Genomic DNA, 17,531 nt, shown 5'->3' with positions numbered 1-17,531 from the left:
TTCACAGCTGAGAAGAAGAACCAGATTCTCAAAAGACTGAATTAAAAGCTTGTGGTTTTTATGTGACATTATGAAGTGTTTTGTGGTCAAGTTATCTATGAAACCAAATATCATATTCACATTTCCAAATCATCAATATCATTGTGATTAGAATTGCGTGCATTTCTCAGTGAGCATCGGGGCAACTTGGCTGCACAAACTGAACGGTGAAGTTCAAACCCACAGAAGTAACTTCAGCGTGAGTTGTAGTGCTGCTTATGTGCTACAGCCCTCAGAAGATTCTGAATGAAATTAAAATGCATCTCACTGGTGTGGAATCATGAACATTTGTCAAAATTGTTTTGTACAAAACTCCCTAGCTTTTCACAGCTGTATAAATGCTCCCGCAATGAAATGAGCATAGAGTGAATAAAAACAGATGTGGCATTTTGCGTATTATCAACAAAATCTCTTCTGTTTTCATCTTGCCAGTGTCTTACCATAACTTCATTTATGTCATAATTCTGTACATAAAAATGCAGGGGAGCTGCCTGACATTGGCATGCCCACAGTGGCCTTCAGTATAGTGTTTTGGTTACTTATATTTCTCTGGAGACCACCTTTGCACAGGAACTAATTTTCTATGTTTTCTAACTAAAGCCCCAGCCTTTCATGCAGTGCACTCCGAGCTGCACCAAACATTCTCCACTCTATTAAATGTAATTGAGTCGGGACATTTAAAGGGATCTGAAATGAATGTGCACTGAACAGTCTCCATTTTGGTTCAGGAAATAGATTTAGGGAATTTTTTAATACCCTGTGAATTTTAAGGAGAGGAAATTACCTTTGGTTATTTAAAGAGAGAAGATTGGGCTCAGATCCTTAAGCCAATGTGCTATCATTGAGCCCAAGCTAGTTAAGAAGGTCAGCCTCTGGGAAGCCACTGGTGGTTTTGCGCTATAGGTTGTGTTTTCACAGCCCACATTAAAGTACCATACACTGGATATTCTAGCGCAACTCCACATGGGTGCTAATCTTGAAAAGTTAACTGTTTCTTTCTTTGTTTCTCCAACTGTTAGCCTTCCAGAGAGAGCCATGCCAGTCTTCGATTAACTTGATATAACAGCTCCAACCACTTTAAGAGTTCACACAGAAATGTATTTTACAGCTTTTAATTGTTTCAAATTTCTATGAGGGTGGAATAGATTTTAACAGGCATCTCCATAAGTGACATGATTATTTTATTCTAATCTGAAAACCCAATTATCACCTTGTTGTGGAAGACAGGGAACAGCTTTAGAAGCAAACTAATATATCCTTTCAGTGGGACAGTTTGTCACTTTTGAAATAATAGTCATCTTTGCAAATAAAATTGTTATAAGCTTCATTGGATGAAAAAAAAAAAAGAAATGGAACCCCCTCATGCTGTTACACATTAGAATTAACTTACCACAGGTTTTTAAACTGTTTGCTGCAAGTTCACCGTGTTGGATCACAAAGTAAAAGTGATAGTACTGACAATATACAAGATAAAATACCAATGTGCTCCCATCAGCTTTTAAACGTCAGCGGTTTTCACATGCCGCATGGATGCATCCCATGTGTAACTGTGAAAAAGCATACTGCAAGTCAGAGTATGGAGAGATCACAGCACACTGATAAACAGTAGGAAAAGGACCCGCATTGTCAAAAAAAAAAAAAAATGGTGGTTTTGAATACCTCAAATGAACAGTAGCCAATAGTTTCTGTTTGCTAGTAGCTTGCTTGTGTGTTTAAATTCTTTGCTTGCTTTCATAATGGACATACAAGAACTGTAATAATAAGCATATCTAAAATACCCGGGATTTAGTAAAAACATGTTTAAATAAAAGATGGCATTGCTTACATTGTTGAAATCTGTAAAATATTATTTTGCAAGATCATCACATACTTCTAAAATCAGAATTATGTTGGATGTTTACAAACAAATCACATGAATGCTATGGTACATTTAATTTCTCCATGTATTTACTTAAAAAAAATAAGGAACATTTTTAAGAATACCCTCCATTCCCATTAGAGAATAATACCAGACATTCTGGCTTTTCTTAGTTAGTAATGTATCAACTGTGAGACTTTCAGTTTGACCGCAGCAAAGCCCCTTCCACATAGGTTTAAGGCTGGACTTGTTCATCCAGTGTGATTAAAGCTCTTTAATTAGTCAGTGGGATGAGGTGCATTGATGTCCTTTGACCCCAATGCACGCTGCTGAGACTCTGAAGCGCACTGGCTGTCATTCAAACACAACTCAGATCACACTTCGTTAGAAGAGATGCATACTTCCACATGAGAAGGACTACTGATGTAAATAATCTAAATCCTGGCAACGCAACAACCAAACAATGACTTTGGCAGTGAGCATTTTCAGCAGGGACTCATCCAATGTTCTCCAGAAGGCTGAGCTGCGGCAAGGCTGCGTGCGCTCGCGCCCTCTGCTGGCTGGATTCTAAAACTTCTGCAACTTATTCAAAAACCCTTCAGACTTAAAAAAGTGATTTCCTCCCTCCCTCCCTCCCTCCCTCCCTCCCTCCCTCCCTCCCTTCCTGCCTTCCTTGCTTCCTAATGTTCTCCCTCTACCCCTCCACATATTGGGAACTTATAATATATAATTTAAATTGAATTCCAAAATTTATGCACGAATACACCTGGGAGATCATAGTAAAATTACATTCCTACATTACTTATATAAAAATAACAGAAAAAAAACTGATGAATCTATATTCTTTAATAAGAAATTCTGTTAAATAAATTAGAACAAAATAATTCAAATATATTGTTTTTGATACATCAATTAAAAATGAGCAAAGTGTGCTTAATAATTTTCCTCAAAAGATATGAAATATAATTTGGCAATGATTTTAAGTTAATATCTCAAATAGAATACGTTTATTATATTTTAAATAACCAATTCAGTTGAGCAAGCTAGACCACACTACTTGGAATCATTCTAAGTTTGCAGATGACGGAACAGTAACTGCAGCAGGGAGTTCATCTAGTGACTGCAGAAGACCTTGCACTCCATAGCATTGGCCTGGATGGTGCGTCAGTGTCTCATAGCCAACAGATGTGGAATTGGATACATCGTGGCCATCTTCGCCCCAGAGGAACCTTTCCTATGTTTTGACCTATTGGAGTTGCTTTCATCCATCCTGCATGGACACGCTTTCATCCATCCTCCGTGGACATGTTTCCATTTCCACTCTCTTGCTTTCCACATCCATACTCTCATCAGTTTCTAAGCAAGGCAAGAATCTACTTTCTCCTCCACAAATATATTTCTTAGTCTTACTGCATAAAATCTGCTGTTTCATATTATTACTCCATGAACGAAGGCATACACACACACACACACACACACACACACACACACACACACACACACACACACACACAGACAGTTTGGGCTTGAACTTTTATGTAGTTGAGGATGACCCTGATCTTATGATCACTCTGCCTCCAACACCCAAGTTCAGAGATTCCAGATCTGGACCATCACACCTAGCTTTATTTGGTGGATAAAGATCCCATTCATGGCTTTATGCTTGCTAGCCAGACTCTCTACCAAATGAGCAACACCCCAAGTCATCATCTGTGATATATTAAAGGCAAAAGTAAATGTCTGCTGCCTCCCTTAGGCCTTTTGTCACTGTGGGACAGAACTCCAGGGTCCAAGCACCTGGGCATGGGTGCCCAGCAGTCAGTCTCCGAGCAGGTGCTGCTGCTCTGTCCCTGTCAGAGTTTCTCCTTCTTACTGTTCGCGAGGACTACAAGTGTGGCCCCAAAGCCTAACACAAACTCTCAAGTGACAGTCAAAGAAGTAGGACAGGAAAGGCCGGGGGAGTTGGAGTGTCCTAGGAATCAAAATGGACGGCTAGACGACAGAAGCTTTCATTTGAAGCAAGTGATAAGGATAAGAGCAGTGATTACAAATACATACTGGTCATTTCATATTTGTTAATCCTACTTAAAAGTTCTTCCCAGAAGGCAAAGCTAGAAGGCAGATCCTCCTGAGAAACTGGAACATGAAACTCACAGCAAGTTGAAGTTTTATATTTGTTGCTTTCTAAAGCTTTCCAGACATTTGACCCATCAAGAAAATGCTTTCTTTCAATTTTAGGACTAATTCCCATCAACACATAGAAGTATAAGGGTTACTTGGGTTAGAGCCTCTATTTAATATGCATATTGTTCATGTAAAATCCAGAGAGGAAAATGCAGTTTGAAAATGCAATACATGTGATTTTTTTTCAAAAGAACAATTTCTGTGAGGGAATCCCCTTTTTTTCCCAAAGAAAAACAGCCATTCAAAGTTAATATTTTAGAATTCATTTTGTTCAGACAGAAAATGATGCTGTACATGCTCATGTAACCGCATAGTCTCCAACAGAAAGGTATTAGTAATTAATGCTTAGGTGGAGCCAGAAGCAGCCGAGAGCAGTTAATTAGTTCCAATTAACCATGGCAGGGGATTATTTTCTAGGTAAGATTACCTTATAATGAGGTGATTAACCTCTTTGGAAATAGTTCAAGATAGACTTATTTTATATTTAATATGCCCTATAAAGAAACATTACAAGAAGGGTCTTCAAATTGTTCCCTGGGATAATTTCTACGAAGTACCGATTGATCTTATTCCTGAAAAGCTACAAGACACTTTCATTATATTATTGATATAATGAGTCTTCATGCATCTAGAGACTAGAAATTAGGTAAGCTTTATGTCAAATCAACTTACTGAGATGACACGATTACATACTTTAAGAAAATAAAAAAAATTGAACTCTAATCAATTATAAGTGCTGGCTCTACTACCCACAGACAAGAGAAGAAAACATTATTGGATCAACAACAATCAGGGGAGTATGCTCACTTCTCAAAGCTGGTTGTTCATTGTATGTTAATTCAGAGAATCTCTTCCATGCCCAGAACACAATTTCGTCTTGTTAGATTTAGACTTATGCCAACCAACAGGAGAGGTCAGAACAGGACAGAGTTCTGTGACTTCAGTACAACAAATACTTGATAAACTAGGGTAAGGCTCATGGCCAAAGAAAGGAGTTTTAACTGCGGCTTGATTTAGTCTTATACTTTTGCTTTTTATTTACTACAGACTAATTTATATTTAAGGATAAATTTATATTTACAGCATATTATTTCATATACATTTTACATATGTTTGCTGTCAGACTGTTAGGAATAAGTTGTATTTAATTTGCAATTTCATTTGATAAGTATTTTTCAAAAATTTCCTCTTAGGTATAGAAGCTATACTACTGAGTAGTTTTTTTTTTTTTTTTTGAAAACTGATTTTGTAGTTAAGCATCTTCCTTATTAGAAAATATTTAGATAATTCCTAATTTTAGGATTTTAGGAGGACATCTACGAATTACATATTTCTATTTTTTAAATCTTATCTCCATGTTTTCTTAGGAAGTATATACATAAAAGTTTTGAATAGACCACCTGCAAATCATGTAAAATCAAATTTAAAGCTTAGGAATAGAAAAAGAAAATCAAGGAAATATTTAAAATATTTGCATAGAAACTATACAAATGAAATCTAAGTATCTTGTAAATAGAAAGCAGAAATATAGCTTTTTATATACAACCCTTACTTTAATGTATATCCCTTAGTTCTCCGTGGGCACCTTAACTTCACCTCATCTCTTCCTCTGAGCCTTGTCAATGGAGAGTTGCCTGCCCTTCGTTTCTTTCCTGGAATCTCTGACCAATTTCTCTCCGTAACTTGAAGTTCACATTTCCATTTGCTTAGGGATTCTAAAGACTCACCATTTAGTTGGATGACAATTATTAAAACAGGACGTATTAATCTGGAAAATAAATAATCATCCAGATCAACAGCAATAGATGATCTAAACCCTGAACATTCACTCATCTTTTTCTTGGTTTACTTTGGTGACAGAAGAAAGGAGAGGATGGAGAGAAGAAGCATGAGAAAACAGCAAGAACAACAGAGGGAAAATGACTAAATCTCATCTTTATTCATCCCCCAGTTCTTACAGACTCTATTGGAAGCAGCTACTTCACAAACAAGCTTTTCCATATCTAGGACAGGGAAGTTTGTGTTCAGGTAGTGATGTCAGGAAGTAATAAGGACTGCAGGATGAAGCAGAAACCATGACCCACTGTGTGCTGGGCTCTACTGATTGATCTACTCACATTTGTATTCGCTCAATTCAAACAAAACCTCTGTAGTCTCAATATACAAATGAAAACCTAGGAAGAGAACAGCATGGTTTATAAGTTATCCCAAGACTATTACATTAGGAATAAAATAATTATGAAAAATTTTATGTAAGCATGATGATGTGAAAGTAGAATCTCAAGAAATATATGCATGGGAAAATATATATCCATGCATCATGATGTAAATATATGACTACATAAATTTATCATCTATGTATCTACTCATGTATTCATCGCTGATTGTAAGCAAGATGTGAGCAAGATGTGATACATCTAGAAAAACTGATTTAATAATAATGCTTTTCAGAGACATATTCAATAAATTTTGTATGGAGGATAAAATTGAGTACTCATGCAAAGTCAGATGGAAAATGAGTATATGTTTTCTTAAAGAACAGAAGTGGGTACTAGTAGGCAGAAAATGTAGACACAAAATACCTTACCAAATACATCAGAAACAGATTTCATTCTGTCTTCACTTACATTATTTGGCTGTAGTGCATATATAGTAATTTAAAAATCAGTTCTACATACATAAATATAAAATCATGATATTAACAAAAAACTTGAATACTTCTTCAGTTTTTCAAAATTTAATTCATCAGATTCAGAGGAACAACTTCTCAATGGTGCTTTACAGTATAGAATTACCTGATTGTGATGTATCAGTTTGATATTACTAAAGCTTTTTTCCTCAGTGGCAGGGATCAAATGTACACAGTGCAAGCTGTGTACATGCCAGGCAAGCACACTATAAGACTGAGTCACTCCCCAACTCACTAAAGCATTTCATTACGTTCAACTCTATATTTCATTAGAAAGTCTTAACTAGGTATTTTTTTTTATGTTTAGATAAGAAATAATGCATTCAAGGCTTTTGACCTGGGTCCTCTGCACATGTGTTGCCACTGTGTGACTTGGTCCTCTTCTGCCCTGAGGGAGCCGGGGCTGTCTCAGACTCTGTTGCCTGCTCTTTGGACCCCTTCCTCCTATGTCCAGTCTTAATAGTGGAGGAGGTGCCTGGTCTTGCTGCAACTTGATGTGACATGGCTGGCTGATATACAGGGTAGGACGGCACTGTTCTAAAGAGAAGGAAGAAGTGGGGGGGCAATAAGGGGGAGGGACTGAGAGGAGATGAGGGAGGGGAAAGTGTGACGGGGCTGGGTAACTATTAATTGATTAATTAATAAAATAGACATAATAATCCTCTGTTTTATTATTTTTCTTTCTACTTTTACTATTACAGCAAAGAAGGAAGCTTAAAAATGGATAGATTCTGCTTCTCTCTTATCTTGTACATTATAATTTCCCACATTTAATGGAATATAGAATATACAGAATAACGTCCTTTCTCAGTTAAGACTAGATAGGCACTATCCACAGTTCAACGACTCTGTGGCTGTTGGCATTCTAAAAATCAATAAGTATGATTTATGAGCTATTTATTTTGACTAATAAAATATTGGTTCAATAATATGTCTTTCCAGATGGATAGCATTTATTTAGAGTTGAATTTTGCTAGATTTAAGAAACAAATGAACACCACATTATTCAATTTACAAAATGACAATATGCACAAACATAGATGTGCATTCATAACATATAGGAGGTGATACGTTGTACCTTGATACAGTACCAGATATGCATTAATACATAGCTGATCACTACACATTGCTAGCCAACCTAGTGGAGAATAAGAAGGACGAACTAATCTCTAAATATGTAGTAGTTCCTTCCCTCGACGCTGTGAAATAATTCCTGGCAAGATGCAAACTAAGAGAGAAAGACTTTATTTAGTTTATACTACAAAGGAATCCAGTCTTCAAAGGCAGGGAAGGCCTATCGACAAGAAGGTAACACAGCTGGTCACACTGAGGCAGGAAGCGGAAAGTCACGAACGCTGGTGCTCAGCAGGCTTTCTCCTTTTCTGCAGTCTGGCAGCCTGACCTGTGGAATCAACCTTCCCAAGTTTAGTCTTCCTACTTCACTTACCTAATGTAGAAAATCCCTCACAGACAAGCCCAGGGATTTGTTTCTAGGTTGATTATAGTTCTCATCGAATTGATGGTCAATATAAACTATCTCAGGTTCATCACTTGTCATCTTGCTACCTCCCTGTATGACCGTTAAGCTGTAAGTATCCACCCATAGGCTCACAGTTATCTCATAATGCAAACTGCATCCAGTCCAACTTCAAATATCCATAGTCTTTAACAATCCCAACACTCTTCAAAATGGAAATATAGAGTCTCTTGTGAGACTCACACAATCTCTTCACTGAGCTCCTGTACAATAAAAAATAGGTTACATCTTTTCCACATACAGATGCACCAAGTAAATGTTCTCATCCCAAAAGGAAGTAAGAGAAGTACATGAAGGAAAGATCAGACCAAAGCAAGACTGAAAACCAGCTGTGAAATCAACAAATGCTGGAGCTCCCAGGCAGGTATCTGGGACTCATGATAGAATTGTCTGGACCCCAAAGGACGTAAGTAGCCCCACATTGCTAGCTTCATTGCCTGAAGCACACACAGCCTATCTCTTGGGATACATCAGTCTGTACTTGTAACTCTTCTTGGCATGGGATGACCGTTGTCCCCTAAATGTTCTGCACATCCCAGGTTTCATTGTCATGGCTCTATGTAGCAGTGTTTCAGGACTTCAATGCAGGGATGCTAACCCTGGTGCTAGTGCCTCTATAAAACCATGGAGAAAGACTCCAGGATCCTTTCATATTTCAAGCCTGCAAATCCAGTATAGGTGTATTATAGTAACAAATTCTGCTGCCAGCTTGGGCTGCGGTCCGACCCCATTGGAACATGTTGAATCAACCTCTGAGAAATGCTTGTCTGGATGGTTTCCATAGAGAACCCAGCAGTGGTGCTCTTGCCTTAGGTTCTCTCCTCTCCTAGAACTTGTAATATCACAAGATGAAGCCTTCCAGTAGGTCTTATCCTCAGAGCATCCTTCTCACTGTCACAGTACAGAGCTCCAGCTACCTGTTTAATGGTGCTAAGTTCTTTAACAATTACAAGTGCTTTAAAACCCACCTTTTGGGTAGCTTAAACACCTCTCCTTGCCAAGCTGCCCATTTTCCTATCTTTCCTGAGTCTTGCCCTCTTTCACTGAAGATCTGGATGACAGAAGTATGTGGCAACTCTGCCTGAGCCCAAATGCCCTCTTGTCTTGAAACTTTTCTATCAAACAAATCAGGCCATTGCTTTCGGGTTCAGGCTCATTCAAGTTCTGAGGACAGAGGCAGAATGCAACCAGATTCTATGCCATAATTTATACAAAAGAATGTCCGTTATGCCCAACAAATTTCCTGCTTCTCTCTGAGTCGCATGAGTCAGACCTTCACTGTCCGTTTCCTTCAGCATGCTTGTCTTCTTCACTCCCACCAGGTTGACCTGCTGAGTTCTGTTGACAGCTGTTTAGGGCTTCCTTAACCTGCAGCTGCAATCTCTTGTCAGACCAGTTCCAAAGGCTTAAAACAATACAATCAGGTTTATCATAACAATGGCTCCATTCCCATCTCCTTTCCACAGCATTTACTTTCTTCATTAATGCAACGGAATATCTGCCAAGAAGCAATTTCAAGGAGGAAGGATTTATTTTGATTTTCAGTTCAAGGGAACACCGTCCTTTAAGACGCAGGAGGTGTGGGGGCAAGAAGATGAGGCAGCTGATCACCCTATGTCTACAGTTTGAAGCAGAGAATGATGAAAGCTGGTGTCGACTAGCTTTCTCCATTGTGTGTAGTCTGGGAGCCCATCCCTTGGAATGATGCCACTTACATTTATGTATGAATCTTTGTACCTTCATTAACCCAATCTAGAAAATCTCTTGCTCAGAGATTTGTCCTTAAGGTGACTCTAGATCCTGTCAAGTTAAGAAAACTATGTTTCCTTAAATAAGTCAGAGATCAGATACTTTCAAGTTTCAGTGTGGATTTAAAACAATTATACCCTTACAATCACTTATCTTATTGTTTCCCAGCTGATCCCTTTAGTTCATGCCAAGAAAGTGATTTCAGATACAATGCATTAAGAAGGGGAATTAATTCTATGAACTCAAGTGAAAGTCTGAAACATAACCAACACCTTTGGCATACATAACTTCATCCAACTTGTAATTTCTTGTCACTATTTAGTAGCCTTGCCCCGGCATTTACATTTTTTTCTAAAATTATTAGTGTGACATAATTATCATTTTATTGGAAGCACACTTTAGAATGGCTAGTGAACAATTATTAATGTTCATTTCTTAAAAACAAGAATGTGAAGGACTCTAAATATAACCAGAAGAGGTGAGCTATCTGCGAAATCACAACAGCTTGAAAATGATTGTAGACACTAACAGTCAAGTTATATTTATATTTTAAATACCAATATTATGTAACATATGGTTTCAAATTGTATTAACATGTGTACTTCAAACACTATTTTTCCTTGAGTCTAAATCTAAGAAGTCTTTATATACTTTCGGTTTTATTTTAAAGTTTAGAAAGACAGAGTGTGTTACATTTTAACAGTTAACTTAGATCTATCTAGGAACTTGGAAAGAATAAGATATAAACCTCGCAAAGAGATTTTTTTAAGCACCATAAAATCGGTATCTTTGCAAATTCCTTCAGTTCCTATCATAAGAAGGTAGGGATCAGAAGTGTATATATATATCGGTAATAAATTTCCTTAAGATAATTTTAGAAATAGAATGTTCTCTACACTATGAATTTTAAGGTAAGCATGCTGGAGTAGGGCATTAATGGCAGATGCCTTGTTGTGACAGGAACTCTGAGAAGAACTACTGTCACTGGGATCACTTCTAAGAACCTATTTGCAGATTCTTGAAGCTAGGAGAGTGTAATGGTGACTGAGCTGGCCTCAGTGTTGAAATCCCATAGCTGTCCAGACCCAGCTAGTTGTTTTATTTGTAATTTGCTTCCTCACAAAAATGTCTCAGAAAATATTCATATTTTCAATTTTTGAAATAGAGCTTAGGGAATTGCCTAAAATCTTGGGACTTTAAGTGAAAACCATCTACAAAATTATAGGCTGGAATGTACATACTTCATTGACTTGAAGCTAGAGATGGCTTCTGTTTTAAAGCATTTTATTAACTGTATATTCAGATCTATACACCTAAGATTCTCTACTACATTTTTCAAAATTTTGATCTTTAGAATGAAGAAATATAAAGAAACTGAAATAAATACATAAATAAAAGTTTGAAACTTCAGAAAAACAACCAATCTTCTTAATAGTAGATAAATATATGCTGTAAAAAATAAATATTTAAAAACCAAAAATTGGCAAAGAAAATACCAAAGCGCATATTTTTGTTCCTCTGCCTTGTGACAGGAGCCCCTGCTCCTTGTCCCACAGCCCTCTGGACTTGTCTAAAAACAGTTTCTTCCACTAGATCATGACTCCCTTAGAGGCAAGAACATGTTTAGACACTGCTGTGGGGTGGCACACAGCCAGCAAATCTGCATCCTCTGTTTCTTCCTTATATACCATCATTTATAATAAGTGATGAGTTATTATAGGCTGGGGAGAGGGCTGAGGCAGTAAATGCTGTCCATAAAAGCGTGAGAACCTGAGTTCAGATCCCCAGCAATGATGTGAAAGGGGAAAAGATGGGTGCTGTTGCATTGCCAATAAGTGGGGCTCTGGGGGCAATGAAGGCAGGCCATCCCATGAACTGACTGTGAAGTTCTAGCCAACCAGTGATCTCCAGGTTCAGTGAGAAACACTGAAGTTTTAAAAATAGATAAAAATAAAGTAGAGAGTGATGGGAGAGAGATGTTGGGCAAAATAAGAGAGCTCAGTCCCTGGAGGCAGTGCGTAGGCCACACTAAGTCCCCATGGTCCTGTGTTCTCTTTTCCTGTCATCCCACATCATTTACTTGTGTGAAGAACACAGGGATACACACCAAATGTATACACTGGCTCCACAAGGAGCACAGATCAAGGTAGTCATGGGAAATGGAGTCAGAGTGTTAATGGGAAGACAGGGAAAGGCATGTCCAAAAGAGTCGTGCTTTCTCAGAGGTCCAGAGTAAGGCTGGACCTGAAGATGCCCAGAATTCCTGTCCACCATCCTTCAGCTCTGCAATACAGCACTTGAGATCTCATGCCTTTGCTACCAGTACTTGGGAAACACACGCCTTTAATCCCAGTACTAAAAAGGAAGTGAAATGGCTGGGTGGAGAAATGCATATAAGACATGAGGAGACAGGAACTGGAGCCCTGTTGGCTAGGGTCTTTCAGCTGAGGCCTTTCGGCTGAGAACTCAGAGACTTTGAGTCAGAGGTGAGACGTGGCGGTGGCTTGTTCCTTTATCTCTCTGATTTTTCAGCATTTACCCCACTATCTGTCTCCGGGTTTATTATCAAAAGACCCATTAGATTTTGTGTTACAATACCCTCTCTTCATTCCATTCCAAGTCATCTAAGATGCAGAGGCTAAAGCAAGAGCTAAAGACTGATGTTTGTTTGGTATACACAAATCCTATGCATCCAAGTGGAGTAAAACGGAGCAGAGGTTGGGAAGAAGGGAGAGCGTGCCAAGTGACACATTTCCAGGTTAAGAACTACTTCCTAAGAAGCCTTGCAAAGGTGTCCACCAGCTACGGGGAAGATACCCTCCCAGGCTGCGAAGTTCTCTAGAAATGATGTTTTACAGCAACCGTGGAAGTGGAAAAGGCAGATTTCTATGCCTGGCTCTCTATTTCTTCCTATTTCTTATTTCCCATTAGTGAAATTATTCTTCTTAAGTAGCAACTCTCAGGGAATTCTACTTGCTGGCAGCTATTAGTGAGCAAGATCCCTACCAAGGTCTGCTATTAGGTCAGTCCATTTTTTTTCCATTTCATCTCAGTCTGGAATCAACCACAAATAGGGTCTGTCCAGGGGTCTAGACCTGTTTCAGGGCAGAGGGAGTCTAGCTGTCATATCGCAGAGAGTGGCCAATAACACCAGTATTCTTAAATTCATAAAATGGGGAAACTTATGCAATGATAGATGACATTACATATCCTATCTTTGCTTCAAGAAAATTAATCCTTAGAACTTATTTATAAACAAGCTTATTCATGCCACAAATTTCCAAAGAAGTTTCCATAAAGTTTCCCATCTGAAGGTATCAAGGCATTGAAACATGCAAACAGTATCTAATCACATATTGGTCAATGAAGATGTCATAAATTATTAGCTGTATTTGTAATAGAAATTAAAAGACATATGAGTAATTCAAACCTTTGTTATTAAGAAGAATAAAATTATTAATTTTAAATATTTTGTTAATTATTTAATTAATAAAATTAAGAATAAATTAATTAAATAATTAACAAATTATTTAAAATGAATAACAATTTTATTCTTCAAAAAGGAATTCATTACCTTCTGACACTTGAGAGGGGATCATAAATGTTTACAGTCTTACCTATAGGTTATCAAATTTGATTTTGATAATATAAACACTGTGATGTTACTCTACATATTTAATATTTTCTCACACTGTCTTTCTGGTTTTCTCCTTCTTGAATGTATCTGTGGAGTTAATGTCTTATATCATGCTGTTCCCCATTCTGATCTGTTTCTAAGCCTTTAATGGGCTTTTTACTGCATGGAACCCTAAAGGAAATGCAGTACATGCTACATCTTCCAAGGAGGCTTCTTTGGGCCAATACCTCTTTTAAAAGATCATTATAAACTCATGAATGCTCCCTGGACTGACATTTAGGAAAACATATTCTATCTTAAAAAGTAGTTTTACACACAGTAACAGCTAGGTTTCTTTTCAGAATATGCAAGGTGCATTATCAAATGACAAACTCCGTACTGTGAATTTAGTTTCACTTTATTTTCTTTATTGTTTTGAAGCTAGCACACAAAGAATAGGTTCATAATGATATCTTCATACATCTATGCCATTTTACCTTGTTTCTATTTATCTATCTGTCCTATATGCATACACATACACATTTAAATTCAGAATCTTCTTCTTTATATGAGAAAAAAACATGATATTTGTCTTTCTGACTTTGACCTACTTTGCTTAACATAAAGATCTCTAGTTTTATCTACTTTTCTGAAAATGTCATGAGTTAGTTTTCTTTATGTCTGAATAGACATTTATCATGCATATGCATCGTCTACTCTTTATCCATGCACATCTTGATAGGCATCCAGGCTGATTTCAGTGTTTAGCCCCTGTGAACAACTCAGCAGTAAACAGACATGTGCCAGTATGTCCATGGTATGCTAACACAGAGGTTTTCTGGTATATGTTCAAAACTGGTACAGCTGAGTCACATGGCAATTGTAATTTTAGATTTGTGAAGGATATTCATATCAATTTTCATAGAGTTTTGGTCTAGTTTATACTCTCATAAGCAGTCAATAATAGTTTGTCTTTCTCTACATCTTTCTCAGCATCTCTTGTCCTTTGTTTTTTCAGTGATAGCCATTTTTATCTGAGGAGAAAGTGAGAGATTGGAGCTATCCTCACTGTTCTTTGGTAGGAAGTCCAGTCTTGTCAGCAGCTTTTGTTAAAGGCTTCTTTTTCCAATGAACTTTTTTGATCCTTTTGTCAAAAATTAGGAGGCTGTAACTATGTTGGTTTACCATTTTTTATATTTACTTTTTCTGTTTTATTTATTATTTATTTATTATTTATTTATTATTTATTTATTTATTTATTTATTTGAACATCCCTACCACATTTCCCTTCTTTCTTCCATCCCCTCCTCGTCCACTCCTCCCCTGCTTCTGTAAAGAAAGGGCCAGGCCTTCCCTGGGTATCAACAAAGTGTGGCAGACCAAGCTTTGCAGTAAGATTAAGCACCTCCCTTGTACTAAGGCCGGGCAAGGCAATCAATATGAGGACTAGGTTCCCAAGAGCCAACTAAAGCATTAGGGACAGCCCCTCTTCCCATTGTTAGGAGTCCCACAAGTAGATCAAGCTACACAACTGTCACATATATGTAGAGGGACTAGGTCGGTCACATGCAGACTCCCAGGTTGTTGGTTCAGACTCTGAGAGCTCCTATTTTTCTCTTAAATTTTTTGCTTCTTTCTTTTGGGCTTGTTCTCTCTTCTTTGTGAATATGCCTATTTGTGCTGGTTTTATAACTATGCCTCTGTAGTCTAGTTTGAGATCAGATAGTGTGGTGCTGAGAAGTTTTATTACTGCCTCAATCTTGTTGCTTTGTTGTGCTTGTGCCACATTGTTGTTTCTTCTCAGGATTGTTGTGGCAGGTTGAGATTTTCTATGCTGCAATATGAATTTTAGGATTCCTTCTCAGAATTATGCAGAAACAGTCTTGGAATTTTGATGGAGACTGCACTTAATCTGTATATCATTTTTGGTAGTATAGATATTTTTAAAAATATTTATTTTTTCCAACCCATGGATGTGGGAGTTCATTTCACCATCTAGTGGTCTCTCTCCAGCATCTAGAAGACATTTGAGTCATCAGTTAAGGTTTTTCCTAGGTATTTATTGACTCATTTTGAAGCCACTATGAATGTTATTCTCCTCTTTGATTTCTTGTCATCAGTATATAAAGAGCTGTAGATTTCTGTATGTTGGTTTTGTATTCTGCTGTTTTATTAGATCTAAGTTTTCTGACAGAGTCGTTTAGATCTTTTAAGTATAAGAAACTTTGAACACTTATATTCAAAATTTAAAAAAAAAACAGAAGAAATGAATAAATTCCCAGACACATATAACTTCCCAAAATTGAATCAAAGGGATATAAATACTCAAAGAGATCCATAATAAGCAACAAGATTGAGGCAGTAATAAAACTTCTCAGAAAGAACTCCCAAGGCCATACGGATGCACTGCAAAATTCCTCTAAAACTTCAAGAAGTTCTCATACCAATACTCCTCAAACTGCTCCTCTAAATGTGGAAGGAACCAACTCATTTACAAGGCTAGTATTTCCTTATCACCAAAACCAGATAAGCAAGCAACTATCACTATCACAGACAACAGTAGGTGCTTTCTGATCTAAGACAGAAGAAACAACATGTCATAAGCTTACAATTTATTATTTGTAGTCTAAGAAACAACTCAAGGCAACAGAGGTATTAAAAGTGTTTGTTTTACAGAAATATTTAAATGAATCTATTAAAAAATTAGAGAGGCTATGACTAATCATGAGATAGTTTTTATTAAGATAATTCAATAAATTGGACCTTCCAGTCTACAACTTAGAAAGACTTAAATTTAGAAATATATTTTTATAGCATTTATTTTTATAAATTTGTTTACTTGTAAGAAAATTATGTCAAGTACCAGTATATGGTGAAATTAGCATAGACACACATATCTACTAAACTATATGCAGTATTCATGGCTAAGTATCAGCTTAGCCAATACAGAGAACAGAGTCCTTGGCTTTGAATACCAATATATAAAATCATATAATGTCTACTGGACATACAGATTATGGTCTTCTCATACTATGAAATACCAGGTGGAAATGAAGACAACAAGAACAGAAGATGATTTACTACTTTTCCCCATTTTTCTAGGGTAGAGGCCTTATTTCCCCCTAAAAATAAAAGCTAAGGAGCCAAGCTTTTCCTACTTCCCTGGGCAAGGACAAAGGTCACTGTTTACATTTATCCTATTGCTATTATTGGAAAGGTAATTTTTACTGGCATTTACTTGAAGCTAACGTGGGATGGTGGTTCAAAGGGTAGGCCTGACATACCTGTGAAATAAGATCACTCAAAGTTATCAAATCAGAACTCCATGTTTTCCTGTGGATGAAGGATGATCACTCTCACATACTGAGCCATGCAATGGCTTGTATTATGTGTTATTAACTTTCACTTCCAACATATGCTTGAAATACTTACTTTAAAGCACATGAAAATTGAAATAGACATGGTGCCCTCTGCACTCTGCATTATAACACCATTAAAACCAAAGAAGAAAAACACATTCATTTATACTTTCATCTTAATGTGAACTTCATTCAGTTCTTACATATAAAGGGTGTACACTCTATAGTGATCTTCTATAAGGACACAGTTACCAACAGCAATCATAATTAAAAATCCATCAATTGTTGCCTTACCGGCTGTTGAATTTCTCTGGGTGCTTTTCTCTCATGATATGGAATCTGTGTGCAATGGAAGCATCCTAAAAGAAGAAATGGGGGAGGAGAATAGTTGTGATTTTATTATATTTTAGAAACACGAATTCATAAACATGACTTTTCCATCAATTCTGTTTTTACAATGCTATTGACAAGAAGATATTCTAAAATTAGTGAAAGATGTA

At 37.1% G+C, this 17,531-nt stretch overlaps 1 protein-coding gene across 7 annotated transcripts in view; it reads right to left on the bottom strand.

The window, feature by feature from the left end:
* The window catches only part of Dgkb (diacylglycerol kinase beta), a 713,645-nt gene that overhangs the window by 265,225 nt on the left and 430,889 nt on the right, over nucleotides 1-17,531 (bottom strand). For all 7 annotated transcript variants that reach the window (XM_052738362.1, XM_052738366.1, XM_052738363.1 and 4 more), the window contains one exon: nucleotides 17,326-17,390. In XM_052738362.1, coding sequence (XP_052594322.1) covers nucleotides 17,326-17,390 — 65 coding nt within the window. The remainder of the gene's footprint in view (nucleotides 1-17,325; nucleotides 17,391-17,531) is intronic.

Source organism: Peromyscus californicus, unplaced genomic scaffold (assembly GCF_007827085.1).
Source record: "Peromyscus californicus insignis strain IS unplaced genomic scaffold, ASM782708v3 Scaffold_15__1_contigs__length_86483966, whole genome shotgun sequence".
In the NCBI taxonomy this organism is placed as follows: Eukaryota; Metazoa; Chordata; class Mammalia; order Rodentia; family Cricetidae; genus Peromyscus; species Peromyscus californicus.
This window is presented reverse-complemented; position numbering and strand designations above follow the sequence as displayed.